The 24,679-nt window shown below is 34.3% G+C and overlaps 1 protein-coding gene across 3 annotated transcripts in view; it reads left to right on the plus strand.

Annotated features, from left to right (window-relative positions):
- CSMD3 (CUB and Sushi multiple domains 3) overlaps positions 1-24,679 on the plus strand; it is a 1,202,189-nt gene that overhangs the window by 1,014,030 nt on the left and 163,480 nt on the right. For 2 of the 3 annotated variants that reach the window (XM_045896021.3, XM_045896023.3), the window contains 3 exons: positions 21,713-21,826; positions 22,319-22,414; positions 23,988-24,191. In XM_045896021.3, coding sequence (XP_045751977.1) covers positions 21,713-21,826; positions 22,319-22,414; positions 23,988-24,191 — 414 coding nt within the window. The remainder of the gene's footprint in view (positions 1-21,712; positions 21,827-22,318; positions 22,415-23,987; positions 24,192-24,679) is intronic. The other variant, XM_045896024.3, reaches the window with a different exon arrangement.

Raw genomic sequence — 24,679 nt, forward strand, 5'->3', positions numbered from 1 at the left:
TCCCCAAGCAAGGGTGAATGGGTTCCTTTTATTTAGGGTTAGGATGAATATTCAGAAAGGGGAATTTTATCATCATATGTAGAGGTAGGTATAAGGTTGCACATGTGCCCTAAGGAAACGTACCTATACATACATTGTAGATTATGTTAATGAGGTTCGTGCTCCTTTCTGGGTGGAGACTTTAGCATTATAATACAATAGAGGTGATTGTTGGTCACTCCATCGTCCATCTGTACATGTGTGAGTCAGTGGTTGAGTTCAAACCCGTCTACGTGATGTGAGCTGGCCAGAGATTTTCATCAAGGCAGTCGTTATTGCTTGGGGGGTTAGTTTTGGTTCCAATCACGGGATGCTTTGCCCACCAGGTCTTAAGTGGGAAAGAAGAACTTAAAGAAAATGTGGGACAAAGGTCAGTGGGTACATGCAGGTGGGCAGTGATGGTCAGATCTTGTGGTCAGTCATGCAGGGTCTGCTGGTGATACAGTGTTGCTGGTTTCACTCACCCCTCCAAAATCTAAGTGCTGTTTGGATTGCCAACGCCAAGAGTAGCTGTTCTTCAGTATTAAGAGCGGATGAAGCCATGTGCATCTCCCTGTTTGCTGAATGTGTGCAGTCAGTCAAGATGTACTGTTAACTGATAACCCACTCTGGTGAACTATTTATTGGATTAAAAAAAAATACAGTGGAGGCAACTTTATAAATAAATAAGCTCTCTCTTTGAGTTCATGCACAGAAGTAGGAATGAGGAAGGTTTTGTGTGGCCTAAAGCTGAGTTAGTTTGGGGAACCCTCTCTAAGAAAACAGATTATGTTACTTGTGCAAATGTTGCCAAACCCTATATTCCTGTGAAAACACTGATGGTCCTCTTCCAGGTTCTTGGAAGGACACTGTGCAAACCAGGAGCTTCATTAACCTCGTGCTAAATTTACGTCTGCCAAGAGAAATTAAATGTTACTGCTTTTCTCTCTTTTGAGAAGTTTACAACCTCATTCTGAGGGGGGAAAAAACCTCTATGAAAACACCCACGACAATAATAACAACACAGAATTGGTATAGATTATAAGGACTAAAAAGTCCATAATAGGGAGAGAAGAATGCTTGTAGCTGTGGGGAGGAGAGTAAAAAGAACATGCTTACAAATATACCTACGACAATAATGATGAGGATAATAATTTAGTAGAGTGAACTGGCAGTTGCATTTGTGAGTTAAACAACAAACCTAATACTAAATCCCAACTCTGCCACATACATTGTATAAAAGTAAACGTAATCATGATGATCATGCACAAAGTATTATGCTGGAGATTGTATTATTATCTCATTTAATCTTTATAATGGAATGAGGTCAGCTTATTTCATTAACTTGCCCAAAGTTGTTTTGTTTGTGACTTAGGGGATTGCAATTGGAGTCTGTCAAATTTTACTTGTAAGTGCCACTTCACATTGCCTTGAAAAACTTCTCAAGAATGCTTAGACATGGGTGAAGATCTCTAAATTTATTCTGTCAGCAGATGGAAGTGGTCTGGATTTATAATTTTGAAAACCTATCCAATTCCCTGGCAGCTTTATCCCTTGTACCCCATTTAAGAAATAAAATAGCTACTAGACCATATGCACACTAATGGGACTTTGCAAGTAAATTCACTTGAATTACCACAATAGAGATTCATACAATAAATGCAAGAAATAATTGATCCTAACACAAAGGATTTGCCACCAGAATAGGTGATATACTACTTTCTAACTCATTAATTCACTAAATCCTAAAGGTAATTACCAACTTAAGTAAAAAACATACTTCTGAAAAAAATACTTCTGCAGTCATTTGTAAAGCAAAAAATTATGATCATTATTCAGATAGATGTTTTTAAGGTGACAATTGCACATATATATGCTTCTAGACTCCTCTGCCCACAAGAACTTATATTCTGTTCCACACAGCTGGTAAAATACATACAAGGAACATTCTTTATTCTTTCCCTGCTGTAGATCATTTTGCCCTTGGGAGGTAGCTGTCTACAATGGTGAGTTATTTCATCTTCTTGGAATATGAGCTTACTCTCTAAATTTATTTCTTTTTTATTATTATTATTTTTATTTATTTATTTATTTATTTATTTTTAATTTATTTTTTTTTAATTTATTTCTAAATAAACAGTGATGGCACGGCTCTCACACAAACTTCTGTTTGAACTTACCAACCTAAGCTTACCGACCTGTACTTTTGGAATAAAAATTTATTGTAGCCACAGTTACTTTTCTGTCTCTGTAATTCGTGCCAAAATGTGGTTGGGTCACAGGAAATAGTTCTAACAAAGCATTAAAGTAAATATTCTTCAGGATTGAGTTTTTTGTTTACATAGAAATTAATAGTTTAGCACCTAATACTGTTACAAACTTTCAAACTTTTTGACTGAAATCCACATGAAGGAATGTTTTGCCTCTCAACCCAGTACATACTTTCTTCCTGAGATACTTCTGATCTTTTTTCTCTTCTCTTATTTTGTCGATTTATTTTCTATTCCATATCACTCTAACTCATCAAAAATATAATACTTGTCCTGATCTAATAAATCAATTTACAAACTGCTAGGGTTTAGGCTTTATGTTCTAAATCCTTGAGGACATAGTACAGGGCAATACCAAACACAATAGGCATGTTTTTCTAACTTGTGTGTGCTAAGAACATATTTATTAATATATGAGAATTATTAGCCTTACTCCTTCCTTTGTTTTAGATTATTTCTTTGTTCACTCATTTTATTTTTGCCTGCAGGAGGTATTTGCAAGTTTCATATGATTCAGTAGGCTCATGTATACAGAATCAAGAGGAGAGGGTCAGTAGGCTTGTGTGATACAGAATCAAGAGAAGAGAGAAGGGGAGGCAGAACCAGAGAAGTAAAAGGAAAAAAAAAAAAAACCTGAGGTGCAAATTTTGGGACAGGGCCTGGAGAAGCGGATTCTCCAAGAGAGAGAAGAGAAAAGTTTTGCAAGCTGGTACAGGGAGGAGGAATAAATTTGGAAATGAAAAAGGATGTTACTGAGCATTATCTTCTCTCTACCCCATTTTTGGTATGTTTATTTTTGAGGTGATTACTCAATACGCAGTACTTCACGCATGCTTGCCACGTAACCAGTCAATGCCTGAAAAGTAACATGTAGCTATAAAGCATAGCAAGTTTCACATTCAGGGTGACAAGCCTGGGTGAGCTCAAAAAATGTTCACTTTGTAGAGAGTACATTTTACAGCTCAAGGTGGCTTTCATATATTTATTGAGTAGTGCAGTCTACAGAAATCATCCATCATTTCTCTGTTGTTCAAGCTCTGCCTCTCTAAAGAAATTAAACAGTAGACACATGCCATACCTCATCACCACTCATTTTTCTTGCTATCCTTTTCTCTAAGTCATTACTAACAATCTGAAACTTAAAGTATACTACTATATGTTTTATGTATAAAATAAATATACCATGAGAAACTGTCTTTTCCTGAAATGATTCTTAAGGAAGTTATCTCCTCTGCTTTATATTATATTACCAGTCAGCTTTAAGCAAAAATACATTTTTAAAAGTATTGATTTTTTAATGATAAAATTAATTTTTCTATTTAGTAAGAGAACATGCCTTTTAAGCATCAAAACTCAAGGAGACATCAGGTGTCTGATATCCAGTGAAGCCTTCTCTCAATTTTACTTCTCTTTCCATTGTAATTCAATGGCCTATATTCTAATAACATGAATTACCTTAATATCCGTGAGGGTAGGGACTGGCTTGATGACGGTGATATTTGAGTTATCTTCAGAGTTTGATCTTGGGGCTGGCAGAACTTAGGCAGCTGCACAGACATAGTCCACAGAAATAAAAATTGATCTCTTCCCCATCTAGAATCCCCATTTCATTTACCAAGCGGAAGTAAACACATAAGGCATGTTCCCATGCACACACTTGCACACAAACACACACACACACACGGCCCTAAGAACTAAATTAAATCCCCTTTTCTCTCTCGACAACATTAGGGACAGGCTAATCAAGGTTCCGTATTATATCTGATAATTTCAATCTCTAGATAAGTGAATTGAGTATTATCTGAAATCAGCAGTTGCCATCAGCTGGAATTCTGGAAAGGATCAATGCATGGCATAAGGTTGTTTACCAGGTGGTTTATGTGAACAGTTTACTATGTCTCCTAAGATATGTATTGTCTGGTTCATAAATACTCTTTTATAAATTCATATTCACATAATAAATCCCATATTTTGAACAGAAAAATGCATACATTTCCTATTACTTAAAAGCCAGTTTCCCTCTAACCTCAGTAAATAAGAATATTGGTTTAGATCAATAAGAATATTGATACAGATTATCAACTAGATGCTTACATGCTTCAAACTGACCCTGAGTACCTGGCAAAGATAGTGATTAATATAATTGATTACATAAATGAGTGACTTTAAACATGTTCCTGTAACATTTTTTTTCATAATGTAATATATCTATTTGAGAAAGAGTTATAGAGGGAAGCACTGGGGTTGGTGATAACTGCTTTCTTTTTTTCCCACTTAGTCTGGCCTCTGCTACTCTTCCATTGAATCATTTTATAGCTTATAGCTCATTCTTGGATTTGTTCGGAGAAGAGGGTAATGAAGGGAGAAATAGAGAATTGGAGTTGGGAAAGTGATTTTAGAAGTTGGAAAGCATGATATATATAATATAAGTACTCCTATTCAATAAACTTATGTTTGCTCTCCTCCCTGCCTCATCAGACATGTGGGACAAAATTTAAAGACATTCTGAAAGGTACTTACAAGAAGATTTTATGCAGGAATTATTAGGGATAAATAAAGACACTCGCCTCGCTTTCCAAAAATGATTGCTATTTCATTGACATTAGAAGTGCATAGCTATTGCTTAGAATTAGGTCGTTAATTTGTATTGTTTTAACCTACTCAGGGGACCAGACTTTTTTTTTTTTTTTAATTGCACGATTGCTGAAGTACAGAAACTTTGACCTCTAATTTGTTATTTCTCCATAACGTCCACAGGATAGTGGTTTCTTGATTAATTTTGTTACTGAAAATATCATGGATAATTTTTAAGCTTTAAGTTCTTTATAAAATAGAGAAAAAGTCCCTGGACCTATGCCAACAGACGTTACACACTTTCATGTTTGTAAATGAATTTGTTGCTTTGGAGATTTGGGTCCTAAAGGTGTTTAATTACAGATTGTCTATATATATTGGTAAGCTCAATGTGATTTTAGGTTAGGTTTCCCATAGTTTTTGATGATTAACCACAATTTCTTTTGAAACTTTCTGCCTAAGATGAAATCCATGTAGGAGGAGCCCTACAAAGCCATTTTTATATCTTTTCATAGTAGTAATGCAAAAATATTATTGTACCTTTATTTTATTCTATCACACCAGTGGGGTCATAGTACACATTTGTATACCTCTACCTCAGTACTTAATTACTCTCTTCTACACTGTCGGTTCCATGAGACTTGTAACTGTGCCCATCTTTTTTACACTTGTGTCCCCAATGCCTAGTGTAGCATGAGTGCCTGTAATCAAGGATTACCTTTAAATAAGAACTAAGAGCAACATATGCAGATCAGAATGGGTGGTGCAGAACCCAGGAGTTCAAGTGGGTTAAAAATGTGTGGGGTTGTATGATGAGAATTTAGAGAGGATTCGTGTAGGATGTGATCCTTGCTTCCTGTTGGCAAAGTGGTAGATGTCATACAGTTAGAGGGAAAGAAGGAGGGCATTCTGAGCAAAGAGTAGCATGAAAAGAACACTAAAGAAAAAAATCTCCACCATTAGAATTTATCATACAGGGTGGTAAGTATATGCTAATATGCTATCACCTTCACTAACCCGTGAGGCTGTTGAAGGCAGGGACTGTATATTGTGAGCTCCAAGAATATTTATTTATATGTTTATAAGCACTCAATAAATATTTGTTGAATAAAATGATATTGACTGGGGGCGCCTGGGTGGCTCAGTCATTAAGCGTCTGCCTTCGGCTCAGGTCATGATCCCAGGGTCCTGGGATCGAGTCCCACATCGGGCTCCCTCCTCGGGGAGAAGCCTGCTTCTCCCTCTGCCACTCCCCCTGCTTGTGTTCCTGCTCTTGCTATCTCTGTCTCCGTCAAATTAATAAATAAAATCTTAAAAAAAAAATGATATTGACTGGACTTCTAATCTGTCCATGAACTCGAGACCAAGTTTCCAAGCTTTTTTTTTTTTTTTTTTCTTTCTTAAGATCAAGACTCTATTTGTTTGCTTGGTATATCCAAGTTTTTACCTTCTATGATGAAATTATTTTACATCTCTGTTTTAAGAGTAAGTTTTGTGTGTGTTGACTTCCTTTTTTATTTTTTAAATTCTTAATACTCTGATTTTAGCTTGGATGTTAGGACCTCCAAATTCCTTTTCCAGAGAGTGAACTACAGGTCAAGACTCTAAAAATTGCAAAGCAGTTATTGTTGTTTAATGAGCATTAATAAAACATTAATATGGTTTATTGATCTAGTGTTCATATCAGAAAGTGAAAAAGTATCCATAAGCATTTTTCTTAACAGAAGTGGTGGTGGTGGTGGGCATGGAACTTTAGATAACCTTTAGAAATTAAATGCCAGGGAAATAACCGTGTGTGGGGGGGTCTGATGAAAATATCGAACTGTTCATGCAGCCCATCTGGTCAGTTCCACAGCTAAACTGTCATATAGGGAAGTGACATAATTGGATTTGTATTTTAGATTACTCTCTTCCATAGAGGTGTGGAGAAGGAGGTGGAGTTGCTTCAGGTTTGTACACAGGGACATCACAGAGAAGGTGAGAGATGATGTGAATCTGAAATGAGGAAGTAGTAATGGGAATAGAGAAAAGAGGAGGTGGTCAACTAGAATCAAGACACATTTTGGGGCGCCTGGGTGGCTCAGTTGGTTAAGACACATTTAGAAGATAGAAAGAATGAACCCGTGTGCTTCTATGTATGAGTTTATAAGAAGGAAGGACTAAGGAAGCAGCTCCACAAGGCAGAACCTGTACCTCAGGCCTAGCATGGACACAGAATCGGTCATCCTAAATATTGTGAAGTAGACTGGGTGACTAGGCAAATACCTCTCCTCACGTTAGGAGAGATTTAGGACAGGCAGCTGGTCTTTATTTGACTGATGGCATGTGTACTACCTTCTTAAGGACATGAGGCCATCAATCTCGAGTGAACTGAACTGAATACCCTCATGTTTGCTATCCTTTTTAAGCAACTCGTGACAACTCAATTTATATTTAAGGAAGCTCTGTCAGATATGATTGATAATTGCTTAAATAATATTGTTTGTGAGACAAAACAAAGAAAATGAAAAAGGAGAGCCATGCTGATGCACCTTTTTTCACACCTGGTATTTGAAATGATTGAGAGGAATTGTGTTGATTACCTGAAAAGAGTGAAAACATTTTCCCAGCACTTCTGATTTTTTTTTTTGGGGGGGGGAGTACATAATTGGAATTTCTACAATCATTGCACAAATATGTGGTGAATGCCAGGAAAGTAGGCAATGGGATACACAAATAAATAATTTCAAGTAGTGGAGAAAAAAGATATTTAAATCGAAAATTCAAAATAGTGTAATAACTTGAGAGACCAGAATAAGCAGTGGATACTATAGAAGCATATTTGAGCAACCCTTCATTCAACAAATTCTGAGGTAATAGTAGTGAGTATTCAGTGATAGCTTCTCTGAGCTGAGTCTTCAAAGAGACTAGACATTAGCTAAGAAAATGAGACAGAGTCCAGATACACAGCGTCAGAGAATTTGGAGAGGCAGAACATAACAATTTTAGGAGATACAAATGATGGCCTGAGGCTATGAGGCCTGGCTTCATAAGCATACAGGAAGAAAGGGTCACAGAATGGCCAGGAACCACTCATAGAATGTAATAATCCATTTTTTTCAGCTTTTTATCTAATAAAAAAAAAGGACATGATTCTATTTAGTTCCTTTGATCCTAAAGACTCATTTGTAAAAATGTTATAGAAAGTTTGCAATCAATACAAACCATCTATTGAAATGTGCAATTAATTTTTTATTTATTTATTCATGAGAGATAGGGAGAGGGAGGCGGAGGGAGAAGCAGGCTCAGGAGCCCGACATGGGACTCGATTTCAGGACCCTTGGATCATGACCTGAGCCAAAGGCAGATGCTTAATCGACTGAGCCACCCAGGCGCCCGAAATGTGCAATTAATTTTTATAATGTTTTACACACACACACACACGTGCACACCCACACACACACACAGCAACTCCCCAGTATTTTTATTTTATTTTATTTTTTTTATTTTTTTATTTTTATTCTATTTTTATTTTACTGTGTATTTTTGCCCTTGATACACTAGAACTAAGCAACCACAGTCATTTTTTAGAGTAAATTTTTAATTATTTAGAATCATTCCAGTTCACTTTAGTTCATGTCTCCAACCTATTGTACTATATATTCCTTCATTTAAATAGTATCAATATGATAGAGCACTGATTGTTAAGGCAAAGAAACAGAATTTGACTTAGTTCAGTTAATCCATCCTAGGTAAACACCTGCATTTTTTATTTCTGCTTAAGACATAAATAACTGAGGGGCACCTGGGTGGTTCAGTTGGTTAAGCGACTGCCTTTGGCTCAGGTCCTGATCCTGGAGTCCCGGGATCGAGTCCCGCATCGGGCTCCCTGCTCGGCAGGGAGTCTGCTTCTCCCTCTGACCCTCCCCCCTCTCATGTGCTTTCTCTCTCTCTCTCTCTCAAATAAATAAATAAAATCTTAAAAAAAAAAAGACATAAATAACTGAAAGAGTACAAACTTTAGTAAAAGTTTTTCTGTTTTTCAAAATTACATTCACAAAATTAAAATATTACTCCATTACATCTTTCCTTTTTGTACCATAACATTTATTTTCTTATTTTGAACTTTCTACTACTATAATATACATGTCATTATACAATGACACATATTATATATATATATATATAATATACTAATATATAATACTATTATATATATATAATATACTATTGTACATGTTTTGTATGTATAAACATATATATATTATACACACAGTTCAGAAAAAGGAAAAATTACCACTGTATTTCTTTTCTGGTCATTAATTCCCCTTGGGGTGGTCTTGGGCCTCAGTTTCCTCTTACTCAAAATGGGGATAATAGCACTACTGTTCAGGTCATCATAGGTAAAACCTGACAGCACACATCAATCTCCTGACAGCATAAGTAAGTATAGCAAATGTGGCCATAGAACAATGACAGCAGGCTTCATTTAGATTTTTTTCTCGTGGCTCCTCTTTGCCCTCCACTGAATCTAAATTAATTATCTAATCCATCAAATAGTCCAAATAAACCTGAAAGAAAATTTGGAATTCACAAATTGAAGTCAGAATATCATTTAACACACTATATCTATCATCTCTAAATATGAAAAAAATGTATAAAAATAGAATTTAGTGTAAAATTTCTAATAACTCTGATTCTCAAAACTTTACTTATAAGCCACATGTGACCCTTTTACAGCATACAACCCAAAGGTTTTCAGAGTCTCTTATTTACTTTGGAATATCATGTATAAAATAAGTTATAATGGTCCCATTTTACATGTGAATTCTTTGCTTAATGGTTATTGCTAATTGGGGCCCAGCATCATCTAACTGTAAAAATTCTCTAACAATTAACAATTAAGAAATAAAATTTAGTTACTTATGCAGAATAATTGTTATATAAGAACCATGTAAACAACAAAATTCTTATTAAAGAAAAAGAAATAGAAGAATGGAAATAGGAAAAGAAGTAAAACTTCTCTGAGTGTAATTTGGGTCAAGATCAGATATACTTGGGGGAAGTTGAATAATTTTATGGAATTACATATTGTATCCTTGATCTCCAGGGGGAATCTTAAAATCTCTATAAAAAATAAGATTTCACCCACTGGAAAAAAAACAACAACAGAATATTCCATTTGCATTTTGAAGCTAGTTACTGTGGTTTTGTAAACTATTTAACCCATACATAATATAAAGTGATTCACATGCACAAGTATTTTATGTCTTCATGTTCTTAATTAACAATAATGTGATTATAAATTAATTTTTAAATATTTAGTTAAATGCATCACTAATTATTCTTTGTTATGATAATGAGAAATTAGTAAATAGTTTGCTCTTTTTTGAAGTCATATTTTTTAGTTATCTTTGTGTTTAGCACTGATCAGTGCTCTGAACTTTCCCTACAAGTGGTTTGGGAAGAACTGAGGTGATGCTATTTTAGCTTGTTTTGCATTCAGATACGAAATTATTAATTTTCAACCATTTTTTCATTGAAGACAATCCAAAACACATTTTTCACACAGCTTCTTTTAAAAGCTAAATGCTTTATACAGGTCTATGAATAAATTTTACACATGTAAGTAAAAAGCTTTTTTATACTATAATGTGAGATATTTCCATTGAAATTACAGCTTATTAAGTAACTTAGAATATTTAGAAGGATTCTGACATATCCAGACAACCCAAGAAGTTTGAATACAGTAGGTCCCCCCTTATCCACTGTTTCACTTTCCACAGTTTTAGTTACCCACAGGGAATTGTAGTCAAGAAGCAGATGATCTTCCTTCTGAGATATTGTCAGAAAGTCAATAGTAGCCGAATGGTTCATCACGCCTGCGTCATTCACCTCACTTCATCTCATCATGTAGGCATCTTATCATCCCACATCATCACACAAGAAGTGTGAGTACAGTACAATAAGATATCTTGAGAGAGAGAGGCCACATTTACATAACTTATTACAGTATATTGTTATAGTTGTTCTATTTTATTTTTAGTTATTCTTGTTAATCTCTTACTGTGCCTAGCTTAGTTAAACTTTATCATAGAAAATATATGTATATTGACCTGCATAGTCAATAATATCATAACAACTTTGTATAGTGACAGATGGTAACTAGACTTACTGTGGTGACTATTTCATAATGTAGAAAATATTGAATTACTGTGTTGTGCATAGTACACCTGAAACTACATATAATATTGTATGCCAGTTATTCTTAAAAAAAAAAAAAAAGAATCAAGCAGTGTTTTCCATGCAGGTGTAGTAATTATGTTATTTATGTCTAGGGACTTTGACCTTTCTTCTCCCAGTGAAGTCCCAAATCCTGCAGGGTGTTTCTTGTTGTTCTAATTGGAGCTTAGAATGCATTTTCCTATAGGATTATTGTTGCAAATCATCCAACTATTTTGTACATCAGTTCCCTCATTTGTAAAACAGAGAATTGAGACAGATTCTGAAATCTCTTGTAGAGTCAAAATATTCTGTTATTTTCATGAACTACACTGATTTTAGGTCAAATTGATCTTGTGAGTTAATTTGGGCACCTATCATTTTTACACTGTTTCGTGAGAACATGCATTTTAAAATCTCAACAGTCTACTGGTAATATCTTTTGAACACAATGCGTTCATAGGTTTTAGATTGGCCCAATATGAGAGCAGAGACGAGACAGGTCTCCACTGACCCTTGTATCACTAATTTTCCATGAGATCTAGTTCTTTGTTAACAAAAGGCCACATCCACAAAATGGTATTTTATTAATTCAGTGGAGAGTTATTTAACATATCTATAAACTCTCTTAAAAGGAACTAAATTGATCTGTATGTACAAAGTTCTGGGTAAGGAGACAGATAACAATAGATTTATACATCAACCTCAAACATCAATAGGTTCATTGTTTATTAACTAGTGATGTTATTAATCCAAATAAATTTTATATGTGTACCAAGTGAAGGAAAAAAAAATTGTCTCAGATTTCTTTCAACCTTGTCTGTATACCTAAATGATTTTCTAGTCAAAAGTCTATATATGAGAAACTGAAATCTATCAATATTTGTCAATATCAAAATTTATCAATATATCTAGAATTTCCATTTATAGGTTTCTCAGCAACAGTACAGTATTTTGCACATAGTAAATAATTACTAACTTAATAATGGTAAGGGATTTGGAATGAAGTTCTGAAAGAATATTAGATGCTTTTGCTAATGAGGATGTTGCCAAAAATCAGTGATAAGGTCAGCAAGAATGATGGTGAAAATGTTAAAACAAAAATAGTGAAGGGCACCTGGGTTGCTCAGTCCGCTAAGCGGCTGCCTTCAGGTCAGGTCATGATCCTGGAGTCCCTGGATGGAGCCCCATGTTGGGCTCCCTCCTCCTCCTCGTCGTCCTCCTCCTCCTCCTCCTCTTCTTCCTCCTCCTCCTCCTCCTCCTCCTCCTCCTCCTCCTCCTGTTCTTCTTCCTCTTCTTCTTCTTCTTCTTCTTCTTCTTCTTCTTCTTCTTCTTCTTCTTCTTCTTCTTCTTCTTCTTCTTCTTCTTCTTCTTCTTCTTCGTGCAAAAAGGTGGTTTTATTAAAGCATGGTACAGGACCAGTGGGCAAAAAGAGATGTCCCTGCTACTCTTCTGAATTCTAAAATCTACCCCTAAAAAGGGCTAAGAGTCTACAGCACACAGAACACCTTATTTATTAAGAGCACTTTTTCTTTTTTTGGAAAAACTGAGAAACTCTTTTAAAATGTTGCCTTATGATGAACCCCTCCATCTGTCATCCTAAAATAGATGTAAATTTTGCCAATTAAAGAACTCTTAGTGGAACTTTGAGAGTTGAGGGGTTCAGGGCGCTGAGCCTGCAGAAAAGGCATGGCATGCGTAGGAGGCAATATGCAGAGTGTAAAGAATTCAGTGAAAGCAAGAATTTGAATCCAGGCTTAATGCTGAATTGTATGTGGAAGTCCCATAAATAAAACAGAGAAACAAAATGCTCTAATTGAAATGGGACTTCAGAGGATCAGGAACGGTATGCACATAGCAGCCCTCTTACCTCCAGAGGTGTTCTGCACTTCATCAAATTAACTCTCAACAAAACCTAGATGACAGGAAAATTTGATCAGTTGAGTTTTATCCTACTTCAGTATTCTGCCTTCAGAAGACCCGTATTTTTCCAGAAGTATGTAACATCCAAAATGAGATGGGGGTCAGGGATCTAACACATTGGAAGAGACTTTCGTGACCTCAACCAAATGAAATGTGTGGATCCTGCCTGGATCCTGAGTTAATCAAAATAACTATAAAAAATACTTCTTCGGAAGGGAGAAAATCAGGAAATGGGATTAAGAAATGGTTATTAAATTACAGAAATTGTTGTTAGTTTTATTAGATACAGTGGTTAGTTGTGGTTATTTTTTAAAGTCCTCATCTGTTAGAAGTAAATATTGAAACCTTTATGGAAAAGGGGTAGGATATTGAGAGTTGCTTTAAAATATTCCCAGGTTGAGGATACAGGAGAGATGGGAGAGAATAAATGAAACAAAATTGGAAATGTTTATAAGTGTTGAAACCAGATGGATGGGGTTCATGGGTGTTCATTTTACTCTTCTACTTTGTATATGTTTGGAAATTTCCATAATAAAAAAAAATTCCACTAATTTATGTTATAGTCCACATGAGAATATTTTCATGACCTAAATCTGTCTGGCCTAGTTGGGATTTGGCAGACATATTCTGCCAAAATATGTAGAAAAAGAGACGTAGGAATGGTTAAAGGAAAATACTCATCCAAATTGAAATTGAGTTGAAAATAAGTGCTAATAAAATATTGTAACACTTTCAACTTTTAATTTTGCTTTCCTGTTTTAATTCTTTTAAACATGCAGTAGAATTGCTTATTGTGTTTTTCTTGATTTCATTGCTTTTTGAACACCAAATTAATTTTCAGCTATTGGGAAATGTTACAACTGCCAAATTGCAGATAAGCTGCTGGCTTGCAGTTGAGTACATATTTGTTCCTGAAACAATTAAAGAAAACTGAACTACATTTGCTATAAGAGGTTTTTTTTATAATGCCCATATGTTTAAAGTAAGTTATAGGCAGTTTGAAATTTTGGGGGTGAGTAAATGGTACGTACAGCCAGCTTTAGAGAAGCCTGAAAGTAAATATGATGGATTTAGTCAGTAAACCTAGCTTATAGATCGGCACGGGTATCACACAGGAAACTGCTAACAGGAAAATAAATTAGGATCCTCTTTACTGCTATGAATTCAAAGCAGGACAAGATTTCTGGAGCTACTTAGTTCACTGGATAATCAGGTACCATGGTCAGAGCCATGATTTTGTTTTTAAAATAGCATCTTTTCCTGATTATTACAAAATTGCAATAACAAGATTTTGGTCTATTTCTTTTCAGAGGCAGAATGCTCTCAATGGTGCTCTGTGAAATGCTGACTAATGGAGCACTTCTAGGTTATTTGCTCTAGGGCAAGATTGGCCCCAGGATCTATGGTGGAGGCAAGCTTCTATGTGATTTAAATAGCCCCTAGATAATTAGTGTATGATTCACAAGACTCACCTTATCTAAAATGCTATATTAGTGTAAAGCACCTCTTTGTGAGTTAATAGTTTACTGGCATTGTACTATAATAATAACTAAGTATTTGGAATCTAACTGATATGTGGAAAATATAAACATTTCCAAAATACTGATGAAATTCTCAATTATTATTATATCAGTGCAACTTCTACTCAAACTTTTCCAGTGCTAGATGATGTTTTGAAAATACATAGCACACTGGGGCGCCTGGGTGGCTCAGTCAGTTAAGCCACTGCCTTCAGCCCAGGTCATGATCCCAGAGTCCTGGGATCAAGCCCCACATCAGGCTCTCTGCTCAGCGGGGAGCCTGCTTCTCCCTCTCCTCCCCCACTCATGCTCTCTCTCACTATCTGTCTCTCTGTCTCTCAAATAAATAAATAAAATCTTAAAAAAAAAAATAAGTAGCACACTAATTTGGTTTGGGACTGATTTTAAATGTTCTGCCTTTTGATGCTTTTGAATAAATTGTTATAATATTTCACTTTATATAGATACTTCACTTTATGTAATATAATATATATATAATATTTCACTTTATATATATATTTCATAAAATCGAGGTTTTAATTGGATACTTACAATCATCTTTAAATGAGAATGCTTTTAAAATCATGAGGTATCCAAGTGGCATTATATCCCAAAAGCAACCTTGGAGCTTTTTATACAGTAAGTAGTTTCACAGAGCATATAGAGAACAAAGAGTACTGTATGTGTATGTTACTAATTGAAAAAGGAAGCATTTTGCATACATGGACATTCCTACAATATTGGAGTATTCATATGAGGTGAAAGTATGAGACAAAATTCATATAACGGTAGCCAAACTTTTTGATATCTTATGTCACCAACAGTAATTTTTTCATGCTTGCACACATAATCAGGTACAGTTCCAAATATATCTATGATGTGAATCTTACTTCTGTTCTGCTGGTGGTGTGAGTGCACATGTGTGTTTTCTCCTGTGCCATGTTGGTGAATGAAATGCAAGCTGAGCAAAACAGGGGTGACTTCTTTACATTTTTTTCACAGAGCAACTAACCAGCTGAGTGCCTAATACAATCAAAATGAACCCTGGGATACAAAAGAATGTATAGATTTTGAAAAGGACAACAGGCATGTTGAGAATCATGCTGAGATCTAATAGGAATTTACAGTATTTTTCTTTTCCTTTTCCTGCCCAGACTCCCCTCTGTGTGGAACTATTTCTTTTGTGATGGTGTTTCAATGCCTTTGCAACAGAGGGACTAGGACTTAAGATGAAGGGAACTAAAACAAAAGTAGAATGCGCTCTCACATTGCTCCCTTTTTCTTAGCCCGTATAGAAAACTGCCAATTCCAGTTTCATATTCCACCCGAAAGGATAGAAGGTAAAATCAAGTAGACAGAGAAGTGCATAGCCATTTTGAAATCATCAGTCCAGTGAACCCTTGACTAAAACAGCTGGAATGCTCTTCTAACCCAATTAGGTCTGTGCTTTGTTCTAAATATGCATGTGTGGAAAGGAGAGTATGAGAAAAAAATATATTATCTAACTTTGAAGGTCAATTAACTTTTGCCTACCAGTGAATTTTCAGATTGAATTAGTAGCATATATATTTACAAGGCTGAGATACTAGTAGTAATAACTAGTACATCTTACTGTGTTCAGGTACTTGTTCAGAGTGTTTTACAAGTGTCGATGTACATGATAACTCACATCAATCCTATGAGGTTAGGTACTTTTATTATTCCCCATTTTACAGATGAGGAAGTTGAGGCATGGAAAGGTGAAGTGACTTCCTCATGTGACTCATCCTAGATTCAGTCCTAGAGTCTGATTCCAGAACCTGACCTAACTCTTCATTTGCCAATTTTCATTTAGCCTTTATTAGGGCATTCGGACCCATAGATTTGTGATTTTAAAGCATTAGTCCATCTAAATCTGCTCAGTTGCAGATGCTGACAGTATGTAAGCTGCCTTATCCATTCTTTCCTAGAGCAAAGAAATCACATCATTTTAGCGTGTTGGCACCAGGGTGAATGGGCTATTGCCCATCCGACTGCTAGAACTACCACTGCCCTAAGAGACCTACTTCCCTGCCTTCCTCTACCAAATTTGATCCCTTTTACATCAAAGCAAGTTTGAAGTTTACCAATCACCACCTTAAACAGAAATGGTTAGATCAGTTCTTTTAGCCATGGTCCCATCTGAGTCTGAGGGCTTTTTTTTTTCCTTTTAAAACTAGTATGCCACTGGGATACTCTGTGACTGATTCCTGAGAGAAAAACAAAATTGACAAAGGCAAAATTAAAACTCTTCTGTATTTGCATAAACTCAGTATTTATTTTTAATGCGATAACTCCAATCCTAATCACTGAATAACATCAATCGTGTCCATGTTTGTTTTATTATCCTCATTTAAAGTTAATTGCTAAATCAGTGAGCCTCTGTACAATGAATGCACTAGCTAGTTATTTTGATGGCACAAGAATTAAATGCAACTTCCAAAAGTTTCTGACTTGCTTAGGCAATGGTGGAACATTTCAGCAGCAGTGAGAGTAGAGAACTACTTATTTATATTCTAAACAAAGGCACACCCCTCTGGGTGCTAAACCATGTAGTTCATGATGTCTCACCTCACCCGTCCACTGTACTGTTTTCCATGAAGATACTTCCTGAGGGATTGCTGGTCTGCACTGTTCATTCTAACTGTGCAGCCATATTAATGTTCAGGAGTTTCTTTATGCCATCCCAGGTATCCTTTCATCATTTACCGACTTACATTTGGAATGGCTAAATTAAGCAGAATGGATAAAGTCTCATGACTTAAACGAAAGTGACTAAAGGAGAGATGACAGAGTTGGTGCAGAATAAGGAAACAAATGCTCTTTGAAACTTAGTTAAATGAACATTGGTATCATGCAAACCATCTCAGTAAATGGAACCCTGCCTTTCTGCCTTGGTTGGATAGAGTACTGTAAAAATTAGAAGTCAGATAAACCTTGCTTTATGTACAAAGAAAAAGAGATAAACACAATGTCCTGTCTCATTCTGAGTTTATTTGCTCATGGGGGAGCAAACAAACTAGGAAATTTTAAAGTTGGAGTAAATATCCTATCTATCTGATCTAAACTAGAGGTTTTCACTATTTAAGTGATTTAAGCAGACTAAGTGATGTTTAAAAATCTAATTGTAGGGGTGCCTGGGTGGCTCAGTCAGTTAAGTGTCTGCCTTTGGGTCAGGTCTTGATCTTAGGGTCCTGGGATCGAACCCCGTATTAGGCTCCCAGCTCAGAGGAGAGTCTGCTTCTCCCCCTGCTCATGCTCTCGCTCTCTCTCTCTCATATATATAAATAAAATCTTTATAAAAAAATCTAAATTGTATTTTTTTTTTAAAATGCAGCCTAGAACACCTCCTACATGTTGTCCATTAGAGGTTGGTAGAGGACTTGCTTTTAAGAATGGATTAAATGATCAGCACAGCAATGATCTGCATTAAAAGATGTGCCCAACATGCCCTGTTGTTGGTTTACAATTAATTTAATTGGCTAACCTAACATCTTTCCATAGGTAAAGGTAAACTGCTACCTCAATGACTACAAATATAGTTAATGGGATCTAAGAGAAAGAATCTCTCTGGACCAGTTGGCTTTCTGACCCCAGCTGTTTCCAGTACATCATAGAATAGAATCAACAATTTTAGTTAGATTAATAAACTGTATTCTAGGATAAAATATGTGGAAAATAAGAGGCTCAGAAGTAATTTCAGAGATAATAATAGATTCTTTGCATAGACTGATTTGTAGTGGTATTTTACATGTTTATTTCTACCTTATTAGGCTTCCCCTTTCTTCTTTTTTCTAGACTGCAATAATACACATATAACATTATAAAACAGATTTCGAACAAAGGAGTTAAAAGATTATTTTTAAGATCTATCATGCTTAAGAAAGGAAAAAAATTCACTTAAAGTGGTGCTTCCCTTAAGAAACAGTTTAGTGTTTATAGCCTACTCTAATAGCCTGAGAACAAAGTACTTTTGATATTCACATGCAGATCTCCAGAGAAAGGGAAAGAAGCCCTGGAGCTGAGATGCAGAGAATTTTGTATCTCTGTTGGAAACGAAGAAAAAGAAGATAGAGGGCTCGCTAATCATTTCAGAAGGCATACTCAGCCCAGACTTTGGAGGTTAATTGTAGTCCTAGAAATAAAAAGATGGCCCAGTCATTAGGTTGAGGTACGTAGATCAGTGTTAAAAGGGTTTTTGTTCTGTTTTGGTTTTTAATGAGAGTGTAACCATGACTCCCATGCAAATCTAAAGTAAACATGTATCAAATTCTTTTCATGTATCAAAAATTTTATTTAACCCAGGAATTAACGAGGATTTCAGTAACTACTACAGTGGTTCAATATAGAATTCAATAGTCAAATATAGATCAGTAGATAGGTAGATTGATACATAGATACACAGATAAGCATGGAATGCTGAAATGAATTTACAGGTCTGTCCATTGGACAATAATCCATTGCATGCATCACAGCCCCCCCAAAACACAGGTGACCCAGAAAGGTGAGCTAAAAAAATATCTCACCAAAACACAACATCCAGTTATCTTTTGATCCATCTTAAAGTCTTTCACAATTTTTTCCTACAAAGTCCTCAACCATGCAAAGGGTGCAGTTGGCCATTCAGAACATTTTAGAAGCAGAAGACCTACTGCTGTGTGAACATAAGAAAACTAACTAAATAAAGGCATTTGTGGACGGCATGGAGAAGCAAACACAAGGTTTACCATTTAATTCTTGAGATTTCTAGTTGAGAAAGATTTGGTTCGGGCTTGTAACATAATTTAGTGAGGCAATACTTAACCTGGTAATGTGTAGGAAATCAGATCACTATGCAAGTGTTCTTGATATTTCATACTACAAAAAACTTATTCAAAAATGTACTTTAAAATTTTATTTTTCATATAATGGTTTAGTATACTCTCAGAGTAACTTTTTTTTTCTCATAAAGACTATTTTTAATTTAAGATTTCCTTGGCTATGTTAATGCAGATTTAGAGCACAGGTAAAGAGTAGTAGCTTACCACTAGCTAGTGAGTGCTTAATGAGGCTAGATTCAACACTCCACTCCCTTACCCCCAGCCCTTCTCAGTTCTCCCCACTGTCAGCTCAGAATTAGCACCACAAATTGCAAGCACAAGTTATTAAGAACACTCCAAGGACATGCCAAATGGTTTTCATTACTTAACGCATTGCAAATATGTGGTGTTTATGGCTATATTGTTAGAAGTTACCCTTTCAACATGTCCAGTTCACAAGTGACACAAAATTCTGGTCTACCTGTAGAGAAGTGAGAATTGTGAACAATAGGCCTAAAAACAAGAAAAAAAAATTGTTTTTCCTTAGAAAAAGCCCTTGGATGACTCTGGGTTTTTTTTGTTGTTGTTGTTTTTTGAGGGGTTTTTTTTTGGGGGGGGGGATTGTTTTGTTTTGTTTTTTAGATATTGTTTGTAATGTGGTGGTTTGCTTGGGAACTGGGCATGTTTCCTAATGAAATATTTGAAATATTTGGCAGAATGAGTTAAAAGATGTTGAATTTTAGTGGGGTTTTTTTCCTAATGTCTTCCCAAAAAAGATACAGAGAAAGAATAGTTTATCTACCAAGAGACTTGTTGCGCAGTGTTTTTACAAAGTGCCTGTGATTAGCTAACAGGACAGGCAATGAGGACATCTGCATTATAATAGAAACTTTCAAAGACACAGTTGAAAACAGATCAAATACCAATCTAAACAAATGTAAAAACAGAAAACAAAAACTTTCTTAATATTTTTTGGAATATTTTTGAAATGGCTTGGGATTTGGTGGACCAATATATCGATCTTTTAAAAAGGTCTGGACTGAAATTTCATATGACTTGTAAACTATTAAAACAATAGAATGCATGTATCTGATTCAACAGAAACATAAATTTGTTTTCATGACTTCTAAGAAATGTTTTCAGGAGAATTATTTATGAAAAACAGCACAACAATGGTCAGGAATTGTTCAAAGCAACAACTCTGTATCTGTATTCATTTTCCTTTACCCCACAAAGAACTGGACTGAGATCACCAGCTTATTTTAGCAGGCGCACACAAAAAAAGTGTATCTTTGTTTACAGTATTATGTGTATGTGTTCATATGTAAAACTCAGCATGTTTCAGATGAATTAGCCTGTCTTCATAGGACCACCAAAGAATGACCATAACCTTGATTCAAGTATAAATTATGATGAACTTTAAAATATATATTCATGCAATGTATAGTTTAATTACAGTAATGTGATTTTGAGTTTATAAAAGTTACCTTGTTTTTACATTATTAAACTTAAAAAACTACTCTTTTAAACCCTGTAATTTTTCTATTCAACAAAGTGTTTTAAGGATAATTTTAAAAATTTATTTCCTTTTTTAAAAAACAAAATATAAGCTTATTTCTGTTCTGGAACAGGTTCTTTCTTTTAAGTTATAGTTTGGGTCGTTTCTAACGTAAAGTTCATGTATAATTAAAGGAAAAGTACAAAAATGAGAGACATAAATATCTATTGATAAATACTTCACATCTGTACTTGCCGTGAAAAACAACATTTTGTAAATATGTATATCTCAGTTGCTGAGGAATTATAAAGAAATATTTTGGCAGAATATTAACAATGCTTAGGAATCATTTTTAAGTTAGAATGTGAACACTGTACCTGAAAAGTATCTTGTTGATACTTTTCCAGTGGAACTATTACTCATAGTGGAACAGCATTTTAAAAGCATTCTAAAAAAATCCCCCAAATTAGAACATTGTCTATCTTATATAAAAGAGGAGAAAAAAATTAGAAAAAGAGAAGAGAGTCACAAAGTGAAAAGAACCAAACCACCAATGGGAAAATCAAAGTTATTATAAAGTAATAATCACCAACCTTGTGATTTCTGATCTAAAAATACATGCTATACCCATTTAATTTATTTTTTAAAAAATAGTATTTAAAAAATTTTATTGCTTTTAGGCCATGGTCATTACCTTTATGACCTGAAATACGTGTGTTAGGCATATCAACCAATTGGCACCTACCCTCTTTTAAAGGTAGAAAAAAGATGAGTATTATATTGTAATACTTTGTTCTCTCTCTCCTCCTCTTTCTATTTTTTTTGTTTTGTTTTGTTTTCGTTTTTGGATGGTTGGTGATTTGTTTGCTTCTCCTGGTTCCTGTTGATCAGTGGTGTTTGGCCAGTTTGTATTTTTCCAGACATCACTCCACGATGTTGTTGAGGTGTATGATGGGCCAACTCAGCAATCTTCTCTGTTATCTTCCCTCTCAGGATCCCATTCAGGTATCCTTTAATAGAACTGCCATGCATCAATTATTGATTAAAGACTGACTTTGATTGGTATTACAATGAAAGTTGAGATTTATGTCATCCATATGATACATAAACTGAAAATAGAATCACTCTTTATTAAAAACAAAAATAGAAACACAATAGTAACTTAAACTCTTGAGAAAAATATAACCAACTATTTTGGGGGATTGTAATCAAGTAAATATAATAGTCACTTAGTCTGTGGTATTTAATGTAATATAAAATATGTAAGGATTATTTTTAAAATGAGACAATATGTATCAAATGTAATAAAAGCCTCTGGTAAAAAGGTTGAGATTGAAGCTGAACCCTAAGAAAATATATTGTCAGAGGTAGGATATATTAAAGTAATTTGATAGAACATAGATTGACATTTTCAAATAACAGTGTAAATTAATATAATTTGTTAGGTTTACTGAATGAAATTATTTATGATATCTTAGTGTTTGTTTTGTTGAGTAGGAGAATCACTTCCACTGAGTTCAGGTAATCAGATCACAATTCGATTTACTTCAGTTGGACCAATAACAGCTAAGGGATTTCACTTTGTTTATCAAGGTAAGTGACCCTGTAGCCTAGAAACACACTAAGGAATGATATCAGTTACCTCATGCTATGTTCAGAATTATTAATGATGAGATCCTCATAACCATATAGGAGAGATCATAGTTGTTTTAGTTGTTTTTCTTTTTTTTAAGTTTTGCCCTGTTCCCTCCCTCATCACTAGAGCACTGTTACTTTGACCAAAGTCAAAAATGACCTATTGCTTCCATCATCATTCTCAAGTATGATTTTCCTTCCTTCTGACATATTGTTTTAAAACATTTATTTTTTTTCTGACAACTCTTCACTCTCTACATAGTTTATTTTCCCCATAGCCTAGCATTCTAAATTAAAAATATGCAAAATTTTGTGCTGATGTACTTAGACATGCAGGGAAATCATTATTCCATTCTAAAATTTTAGTTTCTCATTCTCTCAGGAGATTTCAAACTTTCTTCATGGCTATTAAATATTTTTGTGCAACTGAAAGTTTGTTTACGCAGTTTCTTCTTGCCTTTTATAGACAAGCTTCCACATTATCATTAATATATTAAGGTCTATAATTCGAAACATTTTCTTTTAATTGTGTATGATCATGTAGTAGTTATTCTCAAATGTATCTTGAACTTTATTCTTAAGACATTTATAAACATATATGATTTGATACTTTTATTAACTTCCTTTATCCATTTATAATGTTGGCTATAATATTTTACTGTTTCATTTTTAATAGTATTCCTTCATTAAACAGTATGTGATATTACAAACTTAAAAAGGCACTATTACAAGTCACAAGAGGAATCAATCTATTTGGAATTCATCATATCATTTTTTTGGGCTGTTGTCAAACTCTTTAATCCCATCTGTATGTGTTTTAAAAAGAAAAAACATCCTGTTATCATTCTATTTTACTAAACCAAAAAAAAAAAAAAAGTCACAATCGAAGGACATACCTATAAAGTCTAAAAGCAATTTCAAATTTGATATTGTATGATTAAAATAAAAAGTTCTATTGTTGTTAATCTGTCTGACTTCTGCTTAGCCTTGAACATAATTGTCTTCATCAATAACAAACATTTTGAACAGCTAAATTTGTGAACATACTGTGAAATTAGTAAAATGTTGTGTTTTCTTTTCTAAATCTATGAAACTACTGAAAAATAAAATGTGACATTACCTCATGAAACCTGACACATGTTTGAACTTGGTATCCCAGTTTAAAAAGAAAAAAATATATCTTTCAGTTATCATACCATAAATTGAAATACCTATTTCAAACCTTTTTGTTACATTAGTAAGAGTTTAGTAAAACAAAAAATAAGAAAAAAACCTTACTTAATGATGTTTAAAGGATCAAAAGTAAAATGTTTTTTAAATTAAAAAAATCTTGATGACAATAGCAAGTATTCATTTTAAATTGCATTTTATTTTGTATGAATATTAAAACTTTTAGAAATGTATTCAAGTTGTTAATTTGAGTGCTGATAAAAGGTGAAGACTTATTTGAAATTTGTTTAAATAGTTACATTTTGAAATCTTTATTTCTCTACTAAATATGAAATTAAAATCAACGATTATTTGTATACAGCTGTTCCTAGAACAAGTTCCACACAATGCAGTTCTGTGCCTGAGCCAAGATTTGGAAGAAGGATTGGCAATGAATTTGCAGTTGGTTCATTGGTTCTTTTTGAATGTAATCCAGGATATATCCTCCATGGATCCATTGCAATTAGGTGTGATACAGTGCCCAATTCTTTAGCCCAATGGAATGATTCCTTACCTACCTGTATTGGTGAGTATGTAAATTTGAATGCTTTGTGATTGTATATATTTTATATCGAAATTAGTTATTTTGCATCTATCAATAATCCTATTTTAGATCTAGTGGTTATTCATTAATTTTTAAATACTTCATTAGTTATGATGTACATAAATATGCAAGTAAATGTGGATATTTGATGCAGTTCGGATGTAATGTGATAAATCAAAAATATTTTTTGTTGAATTAGCTGGATAGTTTCCTCATTTATTGATTTAGATGTTTGAAGATATACGTACATATTGCCAATAACACAAAATTTGAATGCTACTAATATGGGATTGTTGAAATAAATATCTCTAAAATTTTATGCAGAGATTCCTATGCCAATATGTAAAGAATTTATATATCTTTTAAAGATTTCAGAAGCTGATTTTTTTTTGGACATATTCTACTTTGGCATCAAAAGAATTACAAAATATGCATTAGAAAATAAATCTGTTTTTTATCTATTAGTTATA

The sequence above is a fragment of the Mirounga angustirostris genome, unplaced genomic scaffold (genome assembly GCF_029215605.1).
Source record: "Mirounga angustirostris isolate CCGP_5_RB_7025 unplaced genomic scaffold, mMirAng1.0.hap1 SCAF_4, whole genome shotgun sequence".
NCBI classification, from domain to species: domain Eukaryota; kingdom Metazoa; phylum Chordata; class Mammalia; order Carnivora; family Phocidae; genus Mirounga; species Mirounga angustirostris.